The sequence below is a fragment of the Chiloscyllium plagiosum genome, chromosome 23 (genome assembly GCF_004010195.1).
Source record: "Chiloscyllium plagiosum isolate BGI_BamShark_2017 chromosome 23, ASM401019v2, whole genome shotgun sequence".
Taxonomy (NCBI): domain Eukaryota; kingdom Metazoa; phylum Chordata; class Chondrichthyes; order Orectolobiformes; family Hemiscylliidae; genus Chiloscyllium; species Chiloscyllium plagiosum.
The window spans coordinates 994,099-1,017,201 of NC_057732.1; the positions used below are offsets into that span (position 1 = coordinate 994,099).

General features: G+C 43.2%; 1 protein-coding gene across 1 annotated transcript in view; it reads right to left on the bottom strand.

The window, feature by feature from the left end:
* Window positions 1-23,103, bottom strand: part of LOC122561437 (dynein axonemal heavy chain 3-like) — a 466,282-nt gene that overhangs the window by 245,993 nt on the left and 197,186 nt on the right. The window contains exons 21-22 of the mRNA XM_043713180.1: window positions 11,097-11,249; window positions 2,731-2,872 (exon numbers count right to left, since the gene is read on the bottom strand). Coding sequence (XP_043569115.1) covers window positions 2,731-2,872; window positions 11,097-11,249 — 295 coding nt within the window. The remainder of the gene's footprint in view (window positions 1-2,730; window positions 2,873-11,096; window positions 11,250-23,103) is intronic.

Genomic DNA, 23,103 nt, shown 5'->3' on the forward strand with positions numbered 1-23,103 from the left:
AATACAATTTGGAGCCTGGGATGCCAAGCGGTTTTGGATCTGAACATTAGGTCTGACTGAGGAAGTGTGAAATGTGACAGATCATTATTGAAAGCCACATTTCAGAAGGATCCTCACACACCCCCTGTATCCCCAACGCCCGAGCTCCATAAGGAAATGATACACAATCCTTGGCAAGAGCTAACCCCATCACCAGAAAACCGCACCCCCTGCTCCCCCAGCCTCCCATAACCTCCATTTCCCTCCCTCTCCCTGATTCCTGCTGCGTCCATGTTTTTGTAGGCTTCAGGAGAGTGAGCTGCTCTGAGAGCCCTGCTCTGGCCAAACAGCCAGCCAATGAAGTTGAGGCCAGGTCCTAGCCGAAAGTGAATATTTACATTTTGGCAAGTGATTCATCCAGCTTTCCAGTCAGCAGACCGTGATGGGCAACCACACAGCGTGGGACTGGAGTCACATGTAGTCCAGACAGGAGGGTGACATTCCTTCTCAGAATGTTCAATGTCAATCTGGAGCTTTGCGATCACGTTCTACCATGGGCCTCTCATACCTTGCTATGGTGAGATTCTGGGTGTCTGAATTCTTCGGTTCAATTCCAGAAACAACATCTCTGATGGTCGGTATACCCATGATCTGCCATTCACACAGACCCTTGAATGTGGAGAAGCACAGAACCTGTGATCTGTACATATTGAAATGAATCAAAGGGCATATGAGAAAAAAATATTTTCACACAGCGAGTAGTTAGGGTATGACCTGCCTGGAAATAGGGTGGAGGGAAGTTTAAATGAGACATTCAAGATGGATGATTATTTAGGTAGAAATGGTGCATGGGGAAATGGGGAAAAGACAGATGATTAGTGCAAAGTAATAGAACCAGACATGATAGGCTGAACGGCTTCCTTCTGTGCTGTAAGAAATTTGTGATTCCATGATTGCTGAGTCACCAAAAATAGGTGAGCTTGGGCTGACATATGGCAAGTAATATTCATGCCACTGAAATGCCAGGCAATGTCTATCACCAATAAGAGACAACCTAGTCACGGATACTTGACCTTCAATGGTATTACCATCACTGAATCCCTAACTATCACTATCATTGGGGTTACCCAATGACTGCATTTGCTACATAAACACTGTGGCTACAAGAGCAGGTCAGGGGCTAGGAACACTGCAGTGAGTAGCTCACCTCTTGACTCCTAAAGCCTGTCCTCCATCTACAAGGCACAAGTCAGGAGTGTCTGGATGAGTGTAGCTCAAGAAGCTTGACACTATCCAGAACAAAGCAGCCTGCTTGATAGACTTAATTGAGACATGTAAGATAATCAGAGGGTTAGATAGAGGTGACAGTGAGAGCCTTTTTCCTCGGATGGTGATAGCTAACATAAGGGCACAAAGCTTTAAACTGAGGGGTGATAGATATAGGACAGATGTCAGAGGTAGTCTCTTTACACAGAGAGTAGTAAGGGCATGGAACGCATTGCTTGCAACAGTAGTAGGCTCGCCAACTTTAAGGGCATTTAAGTGGTCATTGGATAAATATATGGATGGAATAGTGTAGGTTAGGTAGGTTTCAAATTGGTTCCACAGGTTGGTGCAACATCAAGGGCCGAAGGGCCTGTACTGCACTATAATGTTCGATGTTCTATTCACAAGCTGTGTAAGGAACTTTTGGTAAATTTCTACAGTGCTATCTATCTTGTAGATAGTACACATGCTGTTACTGCACATCTTATGATAGATAGATAGCACTGTAGAAATTTACCAAAGTTCCTTACACAGCACTTACAAACCCATTACTCCTTCCATCTAGATGGCCAAGGACAACAGATACATGGGAACACCACCACATTCCTCTCCAAATCACTCAGCACCCTGATTTGGAAAAATATCGCCATTCCTCCCGTGTTACAGGGTCGAAATCCTGGAACCCCTTCCCTGAAGGCATTGTAGGTCTGCCTACAGCATGCGGACTGCAGTAGTTCAAGAAGGCAGCTCATAACCACCTCCACAAGGGCTGTTCACGTCCCACGACTGAATAGAGAAAGAATCACATAATGCAAGGCAGTGAAGGAAGTTAAACACAAGAGTGGAGATGTTAATTGAGCCAGTGAAGTGACATCACCACAGTGAATAACTTGAAACATGAGATATCTAATAACAGACTGGAGGTAACTGTTGAGTTTATCAAGGGAGGGGGAGCCTGAGGGATAGCATTTACTACAAAAGAAAATACAGGCAATAAACATTCTAAAAACAGTCAGCACTTTCATCAGATTCTAAGAGACTGCTTAAGATCCTTCCATGAAGGAACATGGGGCAGCATGGTAGCTCAGTGGTTAGCACTGCTGCCTCACAGCACTAGGGACATGGTCTCGATTCCACCTCAGGTGTCTATCTATGGAGAGTTTGCACAGTCTCCCCATGTCTGCGTGTATTTCCTCTAGGTGCTGTGGTTTCCTCCCACAGTCCAAGGATGCGCAGTTTACATGGATTGGCCATGGGAAATGCAGGGTTACAGGGTCTAGGTGGGATAGTCTTCTAAGGGTTAGTATGGACTTGATGGGCCAAATGGCCTGCTTCCACACTGTAGGGATTCAATGATTGAACTCAACAGTAGAATCAGCCCCTGATTTGACTGGTAAATGTTTATCCCTTGTCTCATGCTCTTTATATTAAACATTTTACTGAAGTGAATAAGAGATGTGAAATTCAGTGTAACCTTTCACTCACCATGAACATCGATGGTGATGAGTGCAGCCAGGGTTATTCTCGCCATCTTAGTTAGTTTGCCCCGCACCAGGGTGACAATATCGTCAATCTGTTTATTACTTTCCTCCAGAAATTCACTTAGTCCATTCTGTTGAGTGATGGCCTGAAAGAGAAACAAGGCTGAAAGCTATTTGCAAACAGCTCACTTATTTGCGTCACACTAGAGAGATTGACTCTTTTTATTTGTCCATTTCGATTTGTTTTATAGTAATTGATGTTATTGAGTCCAAACTTAAATCTCATTAAACAAACAGAGCAGACAGACATCTCCAATAAGAGTTTGGGTAATTTACCAGAGACCTCTACTTTATCCTCTCACAGAAGATTGAGTATCTTCTCTTCCCATTGTAGATTATTTGAATACATTTCTGGGTGCTGCTAATAAAACAGCAGGAACTAAGTGAATGACATTGAATGTAAATGATGAAAAAGACATCAATCTCATCCATCACTATTTTGTTTCATTGCATTCAACATCTCTCGTGTAGAAAATTTAATTTTGTTACATTCTTTGGTGATGTGAAATGTTAAATTGAAAATAATTACACAGTGTGAAATAATGTAATGAGGGCATAATGACTTTCTAGCATTTTAGAAGCAGATCACAGAATCCCTACAGTGTGGAAACAGGCTCTTTGGCCTAACAACTCCACACCGATCCTCTGAAGAGTAGCCCACACTTAACCCATTCCCCCTGCTCTACATTTACCCCTGATTAATGCACCAAACCTACACATCCCTGAACATGATGGGCAATTTAGCACAGCCAATTCACTTGACCTGCATATCTTTGGACTGTGGGAAGAAACCCACACAGACACAGGGAGAATGTGCAAACTCCACACAGGCAGTCACCCGTGGCTGGAATTGAACCCGGGTCCCTGGCACTAATTTTGAGTATCGCTGGAACCAAAAGGACCATAATCTCGGTATAAAGCCTTAATCTTTTGTTTCATAAGGGGTCATTTGTTATATAGTTAAAACCTTATTTTAAATTTGTGGGCATCACTGGCAAGACTGGCACTTATTGGTCATCTCTGGTTGTCCTGGTGGTGATCTCCTTTCACAAACTACTGAACGAATTTCCATGTTGGTGTTATCAGAGAAATTTAGGGCATTAGTCAGTGAAGTTCAGTGGAATTCCCTGCCCAATGAAGTCATCGAGGCTTCCTAATTTAATGTTTTTAAAGCTAAGATAGATAATTTTTTGGATGGTGAAGAAATTAAAGGTCATAGTGCGAGGGTGGGTAAGTGGGGCTGAGGCTATGGAAGGATGAGCAATGATCTTATTGAGTGGTGAAGTGGGCGAAGGGCTCCTAGTTCTTATGGTCTTATGAAGGAGCAGCAATACTGACTCAGTGACAGTGAGACAATCTCAGGGATGATGATTCTGATCCAATTACAGGTGGTTCTTCTATAACACATTGGTTGCATTCTTGTGCAACCCCGTATTATAGAAAAATCGTGTTTTAGAAACAGCGTTTAAAGTGTTAGCAGTGTAATCATATTACAGCCAACGCATGTTTTAAACATTCACACTTTGGAAACAGTGTCTTTCATTCATCAGTCACCTTATAGCAAATTCACGTTAACGAAACGTGCAATATAGCAGAATGACCTGTACAATGATTTTCTTTTTATTCATTTAGAAGATATGGGCATCACTGACTGGGCCAGTATTGATTATAAATCCCTAGTTGCCCTGAGGAAAGTGCTGGTGAGCTGCCTTCTTGAACTGATGCAGTCTTTTTGTGGTAGATACACCTATGGAAGGGCGTTCCCGGATATAGACCGAATGACAGCGATGGTTAAAATCAACTGGGAGAAAGTGAGGACTGCAGATGCTGGAGATCAGAGTCAAGAGTGGGGAGCTGGAAAAACACAGCCGGTCAGGCAGCATCTGAGGAGCAGGAGAAACATGATGAAGGGCTCTTTCTTGAAACGTCGATTCTCCTGCTCCTCGAATGCTGCCTGACCTGCTGTGCTTTTCCAGCACCACACCAATGACAGTGATATTGACCCAATGACAGTGATATTGACCCAATGACAGTGATACTGAATCAGTGATAGTGACACTGACCCAGTGACAGTGATACTGACCCAGTAATGATGATACCGCACCAGTGGTGGTGCATTGGATTTTGATTCTTCAAAAAAGTAAAATGACTTTCAAATGTTCTTGCCGTTTCCCATTGGCACTTGCCTGCTGTTGTAATACAATTGAGAGATGTTGGCACTGCCCTGTGTGTTGCTGTCTCTCTATATGGGGACATGAGCTACAAGTGCACAGATTGACCTACAGCTAGATTTGGTGGACTGACCGATCCCTTGACATGGGCTGGGAACTGGTGCAGAAGGAGACACAATTGCTCTCAAGTAAATAATACCCAAAAGCATATACATCAGGGAATCAAATTCTTGAAGTTTTCAAAAATGAAACTATTGGATTTTTTAATAAAGTAACAAATGAGAGGAATATGGTTGGCAACATGTATATGGACTTCCAAAAGGCCTTTGATAAAGTGCCACAGTCAACGCTTACCAACAGAATCAAAGACTGTGGAATAAATGGAACTGATCTAGATTCAGAAGAAATTGCCTAACAGAGAAACAGAATAGTGGTAAGATTTGTTTTGGACTGGAGATAGGTATACAGTGGGGTTCAATGACTCCAAGGTCAGAATTAGCACCAGTACTTTTCCTGATTTTTAAAAATTCAACAAATGTGAGTGTGATGGCCACAATTTTAATTTTACAAAACTTATAAATGTTGGGAACTGTGATGAGCATACTGATAGGCTTCATGGGCATGTTAATTTGCAAGATTATCTGTTAATGTTCTCAGTTACAGTATGAATATTTCAATTCCACAAGTTTCACTTACAGTCAACGGTTTCTTTAGAAATACAAAATACTTTCTGGAATTCTACGTAAACAGCATCTCTGGACATCTCTCCATTGACAGTTTTAGTCACCTTTTTAAAACTTTAACACAGACCTGACCTACCCTTTACAAACCCATGCTGACCCTCTCTGCTTAGCTGAATATCTTCAGAGAGTTCAGTCATCCCAATGATGAGTTAGTTCCTAATAACAGAAGCTAGGCCAACTGTGGTTCCCCTCCTATCTTCTCTTATGGAGCAGAGCAACACAACCAATTTCTGAATCGCCAAGTATGGTTCCTAAATTGAGAATTTTGGAAGATTATAATTAGGGGCACCTATTTCTTTGATATCCTAAGGTTACTAGGACATAGGACACAGAAAAAGGCCATTTTGCCTGATCAATCTACCTCCGTGTCTTTCCTCACTACACCTTTTCCAGTCTTTTCTCTAAATCTAACAGTGTAACCATCTATTCTCTTCTTGCTCAAATGCTTGTCTGACTTCTCTTTAAATGCAGGGAATTTATTCACTCTCTATAATCTTGAATTCCACGGATTTTTTGGGGACTCTCTAATACTGATGGAGTCTCATTGTGCTTTTCCCCACAATAGGATGCATTATCTCTGTGCGTTCCTGGACCTCTCCATCTGCATCAATGATGACCGACTCAACACTGACTCCCTCAGCTACCTGGATTACACCTCCTCCCACCCTACCTCCTGCAAAAATGCTATCCCATATTCCCAATTCCTCCGCCTCATCACATCTGCTCCCAGGAGGACCAGTTCCACTACAGAATACAACAAATGGCCTCCTTCTTTAAATATCGCAATTTCCCCTCCCACATGTTTGATGATGCCCTCCACCTCTGCCCTCGAACCCCACCCCTCCACCCGCAACAAGGACAGAACCCCCCCAGTCCTCATCTTCTACCCCACCAACCTCCACATAAATCTCACATTTCGGCCAGCTACAAATGGAGCCCTATATTTCTCTCCCCACCCCTATCCACTTTCTGCAAAGACCATTCCCTCCATGACTACCTAGTCAGGTCAACGCCCTCAACAACCCACCCTCCCCTCCTGGCACCCTCCCCTGCCACTGCAGGAATTGCAAAACCTGTGCCCACACCTCCCCCCTCACCTCCATCCAAGGCCCCAAAGGAGCCATCCACAACCATCAAAGTTTCACCTGCACTTCCACACATGCTATTTACTATATCCGTTGCTCCCGATGTGGTCTCCTCTACTCTGGGGAAACTGGATGCCTACTTGCAGAGCGCTTCAGAGAACATCTCTGGGACACCCGCACCAATCAACCTCACTGCCCGTGGCTGAACATTTCAACTCCCCCTCCCACTCTGTCGAGGACATGCAGGTCCTGGGCCTCCTCCACCACCACTCCCTCACCACTCGATGCGTGGAGAAAGAATGTCTCATCTTCCGACTCGGAACACTTCATCCCCAGGGCATCAATGTGGACTTCACCAGTTTCCTCATTTCCCCTTCCCCCACCTCACCCCAGCTCCACACTTCCACTTCAGCACCATCCTCATGATCTGTCCTACCTGCCAATCTTCCTTCCCATCTATCCGCTCCACCCTCCCCTCTGACCTATCACCTTTGTCCCCACCTCCATCCACCTATTGGCTGCCTTCTCCCCAGCCCCCTTGTATTTATCTCTCCACCCCTGAGGCTTCCAGCCTCATTCCTAATGAAGGGCTTTTGCCCAAAACATCGATTTTCCTGCTCCTCGGATGTTGTCTGACCTGCTGTGCTTTTCCAGCACCACTCTAATCTTGACTCTAATCTCCAGCATCTGCAGTACCCACTTCTGCCATGAATTCTCTCTGTACCCACTCCATCAAGGCCTTTCACCATTTTGAGTTCTCTGTTTGGTCAGTCATCAGCCTTCTGTTTACAGCCTCTTCCTGAAGTGTTAGAATCCACATTTTGGTTTTCTTTTTCTTTCATGTGATGCAGTTATGGCTGAATAGCATTTATTGCCCATGCCTTATTACGTTGAGTTCCTGGCAATTAAGGACCTCCTCTGGAAGACCATATGCAAGGTGAACACAGTCCCAGCAGGCCGAGTCTGAATGCCAGTCGGTGTATGATGAAGTCCTTACATGGGCTTTAGTTCCTCAGTTAGCACTGGGATGGGAGGGCAGTGTATGAACCTTCCTGTCCCCGAATTAATTAGGGTCTCCACACAGTATCCTCTCATCCAATTGATTAGCAATTGAACCTCCAACTGTCCAAATGTGCCTGAGGGAGGGCATTAAATTCCCTCTATTGCTTGAGGCAATTTCACTGTGAGTGGTACCATGACTTGCACTTATCCAAGCTTGGCTTGAAAAGTGCTGAAAATGTGTTGCTGGAAAAGCGCAGCAGGTCAGGCAGCATCCAAGGAGCAGGAGAATCGACGTTTCGGGCATGAGCCCTTCTTCCATTTTCAGCTCTGATCTCCAGCATCTGCAGTCCTCACTTTCTCCTTTGGCTTGAAAAGTGGCAAGTAACATTCACAGCACACAAATGCCTGGCAATTCCAATTTCCACCAACAGTGTAAGATTAAGGGGTTTTAAAATGAAGGCATCTATGGATATTGATGGTTCTTTTTTTAAGGGGGGGGGGAGGTGTGACGATGTTGCTCCTTTAACAAGGTTATGTTGTCCTGGTTTTTTTCAAAAGGGGTTGTAAAAGGCAGAGGTTCCAATTTGTCTGTGTTAGGGACTTTGCTAATGGCTAACAGATACGGCCTAACGAATAATCAGAGAAAAGGGTATTTAGGTTTTTGTTTACAAACTTCTAGAATGAAAGGGGAGTGGCCAATTCTCCCAATTCAGGGTTTTTTAAAAAATGGTTTGGTTTGGTTTCAGCAAGTAGTCTCTTGGAAGCTGCTGGTCAAAGGCAGCTGCTGGGGGAAAAAAAAGGTTCCCTGATTCAACAGAGGTTTCTGGCTGACTCTCTCTCTCTCTCTCTCTCTAACATGTCTCCTGTAAAAACCTGTGTTTGAACTTACTTTTTTTTTGCCAAGGGGTGTGTTCATGGGGATGCAGGAAATTGGAGGAGCTCCTTTGTTAAGTTGCGGGTATATTATGTCGGTTGGGTTTTCAAATAGTTGTTTTTCTAAATTCGGTTTTCTTTTGCTTGTGTTTCATTTGGTGGTGTGTACATAATTTCTGTTTTCCTTAAAGCTGAGTGGTTTGACCAGCTGGGATATGTACCTTACAACTGCCTAAACCAACTAAAACAATTAGGGTCTGGGTTACCTTCTTAAAAATGCTTTGAGAGGGTCTGGCTCGGTCCATAACATACTGCAGCAGGTAACGTGATTCCTGACACCGCAATACCTGTCCACAATTCAGGAGTGTGATGAAATACTCCCCACTTGCTTGGATGAGTGCAGCTCCAATAACACTCAAGAAGCTTGATACCATTCAGAATAATGCAACCTGCTTGATTGACATCACATCCACAAACATTCAACATTCAATCCCTTTATCACCAATGCACAGGAGTATCAGAGTGCTCCATCTATTCGATGCACTGCAAAAACTCATTTATACTCACCATCTCCTGTGGTTCCACACATAGACTACCATGGTGATCTTTACGAAGCCCTATTCTCCCCCTAGTTACTCTTTTGCCCTTAATGTATTTGTAGAATCCATTTTGATTTTTCATAATCCTATTTGCCAAAGCTATCTTGCGTTCCCTGTTTGCCCTCTTGAATATCCTCCCAGCTGCTCTTATACTCGTCCAGTGATTCACTCGATCTCAGCTGTCGAGACCTAAGATAGGCCTCCTTCTTTTTCTTGATCAGAGCCTCAAATTCCCAGCCGTCCACCATTCCCCACACCTGCCACACTTGTTAGACCTCAGCTCGAACATTATGACCAGTTGCAGATGCCACATTATAGGAATGCAGAATTCAGAAGTGTTTTACAAGACAAGTTTCAGGAATGAGAAACTTCAGTGATGAGGATAGATTGAAGAGGTTGGGAGTAAACAAGGCTGAGAGGTGATTTGATAGAGGTTTTCAAAACCATGATGAGGGTGGATTGAGTACAAAGGCAGAAACTGTCTCTGTTCGTAATGGAAAAAGAATGAGAGGATGCAGATTTAAAGTGCAAATGAAGCAAGAATGATCTGAGAAGAGCTTTCTTACACAGTGAGTCGTTATGGTCTGGAATATGCTGCCTGGAAATGTGGTGGAAGCAGGTTCAATTGAGGCATGTAAGAGGATATTGGATGGGTGTTTGGACAGAATGGTGCTCAGGGTTATGGGGGAAAGACGGGAGTTGATACTAGGTCATGGACCCCATGCACATTTGTTGGGCTGGATGTCCTCCTTGTGCACTGTGACAATTCTGTGATTCTGCACTTCCAGAAGGACAAGAGCAGCAAATATATGGGAATACCACCACCCACTAGTTCCCCTCAAAGCTACTCACCATCCTGACTGGGAAATATATTGGCGTTCCTTTACTGTTGGTGGGTCATGTCCATCCTGAATTCCATGCTGGAATTCCCTCCCTAAGAGCATTGCAGGTCTACCTACAGCACGTGGACTGCAGCAGTTCAAGAAGGCAGCTCACCAACACCTTCAAGGGCAACTAGGATCCAGTGATAAATGCTGAGCCTAGACAGCAATACCCATGTCCCATGTACAAATCATAAAGAAAATTGCATCTTTTTAAACAGCTTCTGATAACATCTCTGCTCCTGACTATGCTCCTGGACATCCCAGGCCTAGTTCGGTCCCTCATTAATGAGTACAGTCACTTGCTGTCAAATACCTCACCGGCACCATCTCTCTGTCAACAAGTCTGTGGTTCTCTAATGACTGAGCAAAAACTGGTATCTGACCCTGTGAAGGCAAAAACCAGTTACTGGCCCTGTGACAGGGCAAAAAGTAGTACCTGACCCTGTGAGAGGGACTGGATACTAACTTAGTGACAGGGCAGAGGCTAGATATTGACCCTGTGAGAGAGCAAGGGCTGGTTGCTGCCTCTGCGAGAGGACAGGGACTGGATACTGACCTGGTGAGAGAGTTAGGGCTGGTTTTTTTTTATTTCAAAAATATACTTTATTCATATATATTTAATCTATACAATTGGACATGTCATCATTCTGTACACATTCCATTTCTTTGCGTATCGAAACAGGGTAATCATTCGTATTCACAGGTTGGTGCGATTACATTGAGCTGAGACGCCAGCGGAGCCCAAATGACTGCGTGGGCCCTCTGATTAAACTGATAAGAACATATTTTTTTTATTTCAAAAATATACTTTATTCATATATATTTAATCTATACAAGTGACAGGGCAGAGGCTAGATATTGACCCTGTGAGAGAGCAAGGGCTGGTTGCTGCCTCTGCGAGAGGGCAGGGACTGGATACTGACCTGGTGAGAGAGTTAGGGCTGGTTACTCACCGCTGAGACAGCTGCAGTCCAGTATACAATGCTAGATGCCAACACTACTTGGCCAGGCCAGTTCAGCACCCACTCCTTTCTTGAAGTGCTAGAGTAAGCAATGATAGCCTGTAGCATTACTTCACCCAAGGAGCTCTTCATTCCCTTTTCCACCTGAACATTAAAGAGATGACAATCGGTATTAATATTTCTTGATAAAACAATTTCCTGGATTTCATTAACACATGATTCAAATGACAAGACTCCAAAAACCAACTGAACAATTTCCCTGTACACTTGCCTGATAGAGATTATTATTTGATATAAATTTCCCTTGTGGTGGTTTACCATTTACTCTGGGACTCTGGGTTACTATGATAACACATACTTTTCCATCATGTTGCAGTCTGGAGCAATGGCCCAAACAGCAGAGTCTCCTTTATGTCCTGTGGCTGAGTAGTAATCTCTCCTGCACTTCCTGCCTGCTTTGGGAGGAGTAACAAATCCATCTGGCCTTGCTGTGAACACTGATTTTGAACCTCAAGTCCCAGAGTGGGGCTTGAATCCAGAGCTTTCATCTCAGATGACGGAATAGTACTGCACCACAAACTTCTTTAAAAATTCCAAGATAACCCTCGTATGCATAATTTAATTTAAACAACATCATTTATCAGAATTTTGCATCAGTGTTTACTGTGGAAAAGGACATGGAAGATATAGAATGTAGGGAAATAGATGGTGCCACCTTGAAAAATGTCCATATTACAGAGGAGAAAGTGCCGGATGTCTTGAAACACATAAAAGTGGATAAATCTCCAGGACCTGATCAGGCATGGCTTTGTGCGTGGGAAATCATGTCTCACAAACTTGATTGAGTTTTTTGAAGAAGTAACAAAGAGGATTGATGAGGGCAGAGTGGTGGACATGGTCGATATGGTCTTCGATAAGGCGTTCAACAAAGCTCCCCATGGGAGACTGATTAGCAAGATTAGATCTCATGGAATACAGGGAGAACTAGCCATTTGGGCACAGAACTGGCTCAAAGGTAGAAGACAGAGGGTGGTGGTGGAGTGTTGTTTTTCAGACTGGAGGCCTGGGACCAGTGGAGTGCCACAAGGATCGGTGCTGGGCCCTCTACTTTTCATCATTTATATAAATGATTTGGATGTGTACATAAAAGGTACAGTTAGTAAGTTTGCAGATGACACCAAAAATTGGAGGTGTATGGCCAGCGAAGAAGGTTACCTCAGATTACAACGGGATCTTGATCAGATGGGCCAATGGGCTGAGAAGTGACAGATGGAATTTAATTCAGATAAATGCGAGGTGCTGCATTTTGAGAAAGCAAATCCTAGCAGGACTTATACACTGAATGTCCTAGGGAGTGTTGCTAAAGAAAGAGACCTTGGAGTGCAGGTTCATAGCTCCTTGAAAGTGGAGTCACAGGTAGATAGGATAGTGAAGAAGGTGTTTGGTATGCTTTCCTTTATTGGTCAGGGTATTGAGTACAGGAATTGGGAGGTCATGTTGCGGCTATACAGGACATTGGTTAGACCACTTTTGGAATATTGTGTGCAATTCTGGTCTCCTTCCTATTGGAAAGATGTTGTGAAACCTGAAAGGATTTAGAAAAGATTTACAAGGGTGTTTTTACAGATTACAGATTACATTACAGTGTGGAAACAGGCCCTTCGGCCCAACAAGTCCACACCGACCCGCCGAAGCGCAACCCACCCATACCCCTACATTTACCCCTTACCTAACACTACTGGCAATTTAGCATGGCCAATTCACCTGACCTGCACATCTTTGGACTGTGGGAGGAAACCGGAGCACCCGGAGGAAACTCACGCAGAGAACGTGCAAACTCCACACAGTCAGTCGCCTGAGGTGGGAATTGAACCCGGGTCTCTGGTGCTGTGAGGCAGCAGTGCTAACCACTGTGCCACCTTGCCTCCAACCCTGGCAATCCTGGATGTTGCCAGGGTTGGAGGATTTGAGCTATAGGGAGAGGCTAAACAGGCTGGGGCTGTTTTCCTTGGAGCGTCAGAGGCTGAGGGGTGACCTTATAGAGGTTTACAAAATTATGAGGGACATGGATAGGGTAAATAGGCAAAGTCTTTTCCCTGGGGTCGGGGAGTCCAGAACTAGAGGGCATAGGTTTAGGGTGAGAGGGGAAAGATAAAAAAGAGACCTAAGGGGCAACTTTTTCACGCAGAGGGTGGTACGTGTGTGGAATGAGCTGCCAGAGGAAGTGGTGGAGGCTGGTACAATTGCAACATTTAAAAGGCATTTGGATGGGTATATGAATAGGAAGGGTTTGAAGGGATATGGGCCGGGTGCTGGCAGGTAGGACAAGATTGGGTTGGGATATCTGGTCAGCATGGATGAGTTGGACCGAAGGGTCTGTTTCCATGCTGTACATCTCTGTGACTCTATGACTCTATTTCCTGATAAATCTCTTTTGCTCAGAGTCAATGTCACAGTCACTGTTCTTATCACTAGCTAGCTGATGAAGGAGCAGCGCTCCCAAAGTTTGTACTTCCAAATAAACCTGATGGACTATAACCTGGTGTTGTGGGATTTTTAGCTTTGTCCACCCCAGTCCAACAGCAGCACCTCCACATCATTATCCTCTGTTCAGGTGATCGTTCTCGGCTTCAGAATAAACTGTGGCAGCACCAAATTCAAAAAAATGTGAGAGGCAGTTGAATATGATTAATCACCATAAGATTGTCAAAATTTGCTCAATTCAGGGTTTGGCCATCTGTAGTCTCTGTAATTAATTACTGTATTAATACATGTCAAATTGCGATTTGATAAATTTCATGGAACTTTAATTTTTTAAAGATCTGTTCCTAACCTACTCCAGATTTTGTTTTCAAAAATGTCCATTCATTCAAACTGCCAATGAGAAATTAGAGAGAAAGACAGCAATGGAACATTTATTGACTTTTTAAAAATAATTTGTTCACTCTATATAGGCCTCATTAACACTTCCTTAATAATTTATTCCAGCACTTTCCGCTGACAAGGCCCTGTACAGCTGCTATAAAGTGTTTTTATTACATTCCCCTTGCAATACATTCCATCAGTTCCATTGATCTTAATATTTAAGAAACATTTAGATGTACATTATGATGCCTAGGCACACAAGGCTGTGGGGCAACTACTGGAAATTGGGATTAGATTAGTTTGGTGGCTGTTTTTGACTGTCACAGACTTGATGGGCCGACAAACCTTTTTCTATGCTGTGGACTTTGATATGGTTGTCCAAGATTGTGATACATTCCACAGATTTCCAAGTTTGCAGTCAGGACAGTCTACTAATCCAAACATGTCTATCTAACCTTATTGATTTGATTATAGAGTCATAAAGTCATAGAGATATACAGCACTGAAACACATCCTTTGGTCCAACTCCTCCATGTGGCCCAGAAATCCTAAACTGACCTCGTCCCATTTGCCAGCATTTGGCCCAATCTTATTTATATATCACTTTCTCTGGCTGCTTATTCCACACACTCATCACCTTCTGCATGAAAATGTTGTTCCTGAGGTCACTTTTAAATCTTTCCCCTCTCACCTTAAGCCTATGCCCTCTAGTTTTGGACTCCCCTATCCCGCAGAAAAGACTTTGGCTATTCATAAATTAGAAAACAAGTAATAATCTCTTAACTGGGAGAAAATAGAATAGACCTTGTTAGCTTTGATAGGTGAAATAAAAAAAACAATAAAAATCAGCAATTTCTTTTCTCAACTGTACAGATTCCCAGTTGCACCAATTTCCACCTCAGCAGCTGGTCTTTAACACACTCTATTCCCTGGTTATTTTGCTCCATACTCTTGTCAACCCTGTCTACTGGTATACAGAAGTTCTGACTTGCACCAAATTACAACTGCAAAATAATTGTGATTCGGAGATGCCGGTGTTGGACTGGGGTGTACAAAGTTAAAAATCACACAACATCAGGTTATAGTCCAACAGGTTTAATTGGAAGCACACTAGCTTTCGGAGCAACGCTCCTTCATCAGGTGATTGTGGAGGGCTCGATCGTAACAGAATTTATAGCAAAAATTTTCAGTGTGATGTAATTGAAATTATACATTGAAGAATTAATTGTCTGTTAAGCCTTTCATCTGTTAGAATACAGTGATAGTTTCACTTCTTTCATGTGTAAATCACAAAACCCTTTTTTTTAAAGTTGCATTCTTGGGTTAGCTGTTAACAATGGTGATAGCTAGTCAATATGTTGAAGGTATTAGCCCCCTGTGTTCTCTGTCTATGACCTGATGTTTAGATTGATTCCAATCTAAAAAGTGAAATAACAGGTTTTTACATAAATTCATGCAGTTTTTGAGCAAAATAATTGATAATTATTGAGACAGACACTTTCAGTTGAAAGAAAGTTAACTGTCACAGCCAGTCTGTTTATATTAACCAGCTTGTAGTTTTCTTTACAGTTTTAATTTGGATTCTAATTTTTTTTTAGATTAGAATACTTACAGTGTGGAAACAGGCCCTTTGGCCCAACAAGTCCACACTGACCCTCTAAAGAGCAACCTACCCAGACCCATTCCACTAACACTACGGGCAACTTAGCATGGCCAATTCACCTAACCTGCACGTCTTTGGATTGTGGGAGGAAACTGGAGCAAACCCACGCAGACACGGGAGAACGTGCAAACTCCACACAGACAGTTGCCTGAGGCAGGAATTGAACCCGGGTCCCTGGCGCTGTGAGGCAGCAGTGCTGACCACTGTGCCACCGTGCCGCCCACTTGTTAGTTATAATCTCAGCTGGATAAATGCTGACCAGACAAATCCCACTTGTTCCAAATCCCTGACGCTGTTTGGACGTTAGATTCAGAAAGTGCTCTACCCCCATGAAGTCCTCAGGGAATTTGCAGGTTAAAGTTGCTTGGATGTTCAGGAATTGTTCAAAAAGGAAGAAAGGAATCAAGCCAATCATTACACAACAGTCAGCCTAAGCCATGTGGTGGGAAAATTATCGGAAAATATTGAAGTGACAAGACAAATCTTCATTGAGGAAGAGACAATGAAGTAAAAACAACCTGGATTTGTTAAGGGAAGGCAGTTTCTTTGTTTAGAAAGGGCTGCATCTGATTAATTGATTGACTTTCTGGAGGGGGTAACAAGGAGTAGTGGGAATAGTGCATTTGATGAATTATAGCAAGACTTTTGACATGGTCTCAAAGGTAAAAGCTCAGGTGAATTCAAACAGTAGGAATAGACGGGGCTTTTTCTGAGTGACAGACAGTAAGCAGTAGGCTACAGTTAGTGGGGATCAGTGCTTGGACTCCAACTATTCATAATATATATTAATGATTTAGATGAGGGAAGTAAATGTAATTTCTCTCAGTTTGCAGGCAACATAAGGCTGTGAAAAGGATAGAACATAGAACATAGAACATTACAGCGCAGTACAGGCCCTTCGGCCCTCGATGTTGCGCCGACCTGTCATACCAATCTGAAGCCCATCTAACCTACACTATTCCACGTACGTCGATATGCTTGTCCAATGATGACTTAAATGTACTTAAAGTTGGCGAATCTACTACCGTTGCAGGCAAAGCATTCCATATCCTTACTACTCTCTGAGTAAAGAAACTACCTCTGACATCTGTCAATGATGCTTCAATATGCTTTGGACAGCCTGAATGAATAGGCAAATACATAATATATATGGATAAATGTGTGGCTATCCACTTTGGTAGCAAAAACGGGGAGGCAGTTTGTTATCTGGATGGCAACAGTTTGAGGAAAGGGGAGGTGTAACAAGATCTAGGTGTCCTTGTAAACCATTTTTAATATTTGCGCCACACTAATACCAGGCAGTGACTACCTCCAATAAGACAATCTAATCATCGCCCTTGATATTCAATGTCATCACCATTCCTGTCATCATCAACCCTCACGATGTTGATAGTGTTGAACCCACTATCATCATCATGAGGGCTACCATTGATCAGCAATCAACTGGACTCACCACATAAACACATGGCTACAAGAGCAGGTCAGAAGTTAAACGTCCTGCAGTGAGTAACTCAGCTCCTGACTCCACAAAGCCTGTTCACCATCAACAAGGCACAAGTCAGGAGTGTGATGGAATACTTCCCCATTTGCCTGGATGGGGGCAGCTCCATCAACACTCAAGAAGCGTGACACCATCCAGGACAAAGCAGTCTGCTTGATTGGCACCACATACACAAACATCCACTTCCTCCACCACTGACACTTAGTAGCAGTGTGTGTAGTATCTACAAGATGCACTGCAGACATTCACCAAAGATCCTCAGACAGCATCACCAAGCTCACAACCATTTCCATCTAGAAGGACAAGGGCAGCAGATACCAACTATAAAGTCCCCTTCAAGCCACTCACTGACTTTGAAGTATATCACTGTTCCTTCACTATCATTGGGTCAAAGTCCTGGAATTTCCTCCCTAATGATATTGTAGATTATCTACAGCATAGGAACTGTAGCTGGTTAAGAAAGCATCTTATCACCAGGGTAACTAGGGATGGGCAATAAATATGGTACAACCAGTGATGCCCACATTTCATGAGTTAATAGAAATGTCGTGTGCAGGTACAGCAGGTGGTGAAGAGGCAAATGGTATATTGGCCTTCACAGGAATACAGGAGCATGGATGTCTTGCTGTAATGGTCTTGGTGAAACCACTCCTGGAGTACTGTGTGCAGTTTAGTCTCCTTATCTGAGGAGGGATAATCTAGCTATGAAGGGAGTGCACAAAAGTTTACCAGACTGATTCTTGGGATGGCAGGACTGAACTATGAAGAGAGACTGGATCAGTTAGAACTATATTTCCTGGAGTTTAGAAGAATGATGGGAGAACACATAGTAACTAGAACATTCTAACAGTACTAGACAGGATAAATGCAGGAAAGATTTTCCCTATGACTAGATTGACCAGAACCAGAGTTACTGTTTAAGAATATGGAATTGACGATTCAGGACTGGGAAGAGGAGAAATGTCTTTACTAAAGCGTGGTGAGTTGATGGAATTCTCTGCCGCAGAAAGTGGCTAAGGCCAAAACTTTTCAAGAAGGAGTTAGATATAATTTTTATGGCTAAAGGGATCAAAAGGTATGGGGAGAAAGTGGGAACAGGGGACTGAGTAGGATGATCAGGCATGATCATATTGAATGGTGGTGCAGGCCTGAAGGGCCAAACGGCCTACTCCTGCTCCTATTTTCTATGTTTCTAACTAGGTTCAAGTTCAATTCAAAATTTGTTCAAGGACAGGAAGCAAGAGATTGTGGCGGAAGTGGGTACTGCAGATGCTGGAGATCAGAGTGGTGCTGGTAAAGCACAGCAGGTCAGGCAGCATCCGAGGAGCAGGAAAATCGATGTTTCGAGCAAAATCCCTTCATGAAGATTATGGTCAGCTGTTCATTTTGTAAATGGAAAGCTGCTTCACGAGGTTTCTATCGGTTTGTGATTTCTGCATTGTTTGTAGTATGCATCAATAACCTTGGTTTGAACATGGGAGAATAATTGAGAGATAGCAATTGGTGCTATTGTTGACAGTGAGGAGGAAAGCTGTAGACTACAGGAAGATCAATAGTATGATGGAGACAAAGGCAAATGGAATTTGGAGATGTGTAAGGCAATGCATTTGGGGAAGGCTAACAAATTGGGAGATAGACAATTACTGGCTGGGTATTGAGAATTGTGGAAGAACAGGAAGTCAGATCCATAGGTCGCAGGAAAAGTTGGCATGGTGCTTAAGAAGGTGATTGGACATTTGCTTTTATTGGCTAAGGAATAGAACAAAAGACCTGAGTGAGAAAATGAGAAATATAGACTATAGCTCGACATTGTATGCAGTTCTGGTCACTACAATATAGAAAAGATGTGATTGTACTGTAGAGAGTAAAAGTATGATTGATGAGAATATTGACTGGATCAGGGAAATTTAGTAGGAAGGTATGATTGGATGGTTTGGCCTTTTTCTCAGTTTGGAATAAAGGAGACTGAAGGAAGATTTATTTAACATGTAACATTATGATGAATCCAGAGAATGGGCATAGGAATAGCCTATTCCTCTAGGCAGAGGGATCCATTACCAGTGAATAAAGATTGAGAGTTAGAGGAACAGGAGCTTGAGGGGATTTGAAAAATAACATTTTCACCCAGAGTGTGATAGGGATCCCGAAATCACTGCCTGAAAAGGTGATAGAGACATCTTTGTCATGTTTTAAATAAACATCAAAATGTGCACTTTAAGTGCCTACAAATTACAGACAAGGAACTAGGCCTGGGATTGGGCTGATCATTCCTGCGAGCCATGAGAGATATGAAGGGCCAAGTGGTCTCATTCTGTGGGGTAAATCTCTGATTATGATTCTTGATGCGGAAAGTTGTCTTCACAAAAATAGCAACAAATGAGTGTCAGTGGGTGGCATGGTGGCCCAGTGGTTAGCACTGCTGCCTCACAGCACCAGGGACCCAGGTTCAATTCCAGCCTCGGGTGACTGTCTGGGTGGAGTTTGCACATTCTCCCCGTGTCTGCATGGGTTTCCTATGGGTGCTCCGGTTTCCTCCCACAATCCAAAGATGTGCAGATCAGGTGAATTGGCCATGCTAAATTGCCCTAGTGTTCAGGGATGTGTAGGTTTGATGAGTTAGTCAGGGGAAATATAGAGTAATAGGATAGCGGAATGGCTCTGCGTGGGTTACTCTTCCGTGGGGATGTGTTGGGCCAAATGGCCTGTTTCCACACTGTAGGGATTTTATGAATGAACACCCCTTTGAACAGAGAATATCACTCGAAGCAGTGCTTGAAATTTCATCCTCCTGGTTGCTGTTACAGGATGATGTCAGGACAAGCATCAGCCACTGAAACACCCATTTTTAGTTAAATGGCAGGATGTGGTTGCTGCTGTCTGAGAAGGTGGCAATGAGAGGCCATCTTGAACTATTGCAGTACATGTACAATACCGTTCGGGAGGAAGTTCGAGGATTTTGACCAAGTGACATTGAAGGAATTTCCAAGTCAGGATGGGAATTGGCCTGGAGGGGAATTTGCAGGTAGTGATGTTCCCGTGTATCTGCTACCCTTGTCTTTCGAGATGGAAGTGCTTGTGGGTTTGGAAGATGTTGGCTAAGGATCTTTGATAAATTCCTGCAGTGCCCCTTGTCGATAGTACACACTGCTGCTACTGAGCGCCAGTGGTGAAGGGAGTGGATGTTCATGTCGGTGTTGCCAATCAAGTGGGCTACTTTGGTGCTGAATAGAGTCAAGCCCCCTAAGTGGTATTCAAGCTGCACCCATCCAGGCAAGTGGGGAGTATTCCATCTCAATCCTGATTTGTGCCTTGGTGGACAGGAGTCAGAAGGTAGAGTCATCGCTGCTGGATTCCTAGCCTCTGATTGACGCTTGCAGTCACTATAGTTACATGACTGGCCTAGTTCAGTTTCTAAAAAAGAAAGAACTGCAGATGCTGTAAATCAGAAACAAAACCAGAAGTTGCTAGAAAAGGTCATCAGATCTGACAGCATCTGTGAAGAGAAACCAAAGCTAACATTTCGGATCTGCTGACCCTTCCTCAGAAGTTAGCTTTGATTTATCTTCACAGATGCTACCAGACCTGCTGAGCTTTTCCAGCAACTTCTATTTTTGTTTCCAAGTCAGTTTCTGCCCTTAGGATATTGATAGTGGGGGATTCAATGATGATAATTCTTTTGAATACAGGATGCTGGCTAGATCCTGTTTTGTTGGAGATGGTCATTACTTGGCACTTTTAGATTAGACTCCCTACAGTGTGGGAAGAGGCCCTTCGGCCCAACAAGTCCACACCAACCCTCTGAAGAGTAATTCACCCAGACCCATTTCCCTCTGACTAATGCACCTAACACTATGGGCAATTTAGCATGGCCAATTCACCTGACCTGCACATCTTTGGATTGTGGGAGGAAACCAGAGCACCCGGAGGAAACCCATGCAGACATGGGGAGAATGTGCAAACTCCACACAGACAGTCACCCGAGGCTGGAATTGAACCTGGGTTCCTGGCGCTGTGAGGCAGCAGTGCTAGCTACTGAGCCACCATGTCGCCCTTTGAGTTATGCAAATGTTACTTGCCACTTATCAGCTCAAGTTAGTTCTTGCTGCATTTGAACATGGACTGCTTCAGTATCTGAAGAGTAGTGAATGGTACTGAACATTGTGTAATCATCAGTGAACATCCTTCTTAGGATGGGGGGAAGGTCGTTGATGAAACAGCTGAAGATGGTTCAGCCTGGGACACTACCCTGCAGAGATGTTTTGGAGCTGAAATGACTGACCTCCAACAACCACAACTATTTCCCTATGTGCAGCTATGACTCCAATTAGCGATGACTTCTCCCAGTGACTTATGGTAGCTTGGGCTAGAAATATAGATGAAGAATACCTCAAACCTGTGAGGATTAATCTGGCAACAGGATCTCTCATGGGCTGTCATGGTGCTAACTTTGTGTCGAAGAAATTGACAAAAGATCTCAAATCTTACCCCAGATAATTACTGACAGCCTGGGAAGTGAAGTTCTCATCAAAACGGTGATGATGAACTTTGTGATAGAATGTTTAGAACATATTGTGCCTTCATTAAAAGACAATAGAACCACTCTGATTGGAAGGGATGTAGTTTGATGCTGGTGAGTCAGATGAAGCTGAACAAATGTCACAATATGCATTTACAATAAAGTGCCAATTGTCTTATTATATAGCGTTTGCTGCAAGTTGGTTTTATTACATGAATAATGACTCAACACAAAAGACCAGCTAAACTCGACTGCATTTAAAGCTAATGGTGACAGGAAGATGAAGAGCGATTGCTGAGATTGTGTTTAACAAAAATCTCAGTCTGGAATGCTTCCAAACACTGGTTCTAAAGCTCAATGTCATGAATAGTCACAGATGGTGTTTAAAGCTGTTGTTGACTACACAAACACAGTGAAAACAATCAAGCTAATGTTTGCAATTCCTAATTAACGTAATTTGTTTCCTCAGCAATTAGTCCCCCTTGTATTTCCATTGTGTCAAAATCAGGATCCAACCACTGAGTCATTCTCTTGCAAGAACTGTGGAATTTCTCCTCCCTCAACCTTCTCATCAGCTTGACTTCATGGCAGTGTTTTGACTTCCATGTGAATAGATCATAGTTTTAAACTCCTCTTCAGCTCAGCATCTCGGTTCAACTCCCACTTCAGTGCAGTAGACCCTTTGGAAATATGTCAGATATTCTGCTGATAAACAAAGGCTTGAATGTCAAACATCTCACAACACCACTTAAATTCATTTTTTCCCCTATGGACTCTTGGACAATTCCGTGGTACAATTTCTGTTGATGGAGGTTTTTTTTGAAGAAGTGACCCATCTTATTTGATGCGAATGGCTAAAGCATTTTGAGTGTATAGATTGTCAAAAGCCTTCTGAGGTGTTTCAAGTGAAGCCTGTTCCAGTCTGATAAAAATGCTGATTGATTGATGGAGAACGAGGTGGCGAGAAATAATGGGTCCTGTTTGAATGACAGGGAAGGTTTAGATTGGTGTGTCCTGGTGATTAGCCCATTTCTGTCATCAGATTTGGAACTGGATTCTGAGGGTGTGTGATATTACAATTTATTAACATTAGAAATATAATCAGATTTTGCAAAGGATGTGGGTGAATGTTGCTATGTAAGGACTTTGGGCACTTGGAGTAACCTTGCGATGATGTCACAGAGCTACACATCACTGGGTATAAACAACAGTGTGGGTGGAGTTAGATCATTCTACACTAGACTAAACGAGATTAAATGACATTGTTCTTTGGAAAATATAGAGTAAACACAGGCATGAACACATGAAGAAGATAATTTAGTCCTTACCTAATGTCAAAGCCTGATATATCTGTAATTACCATTTACAGGAGGATTTAGTTTCAATGTACAACTAATGGAGTTACTTTGAAATCCAGGCCTAAAGATAATCCTTCACTTTGCCTTCTACTCAA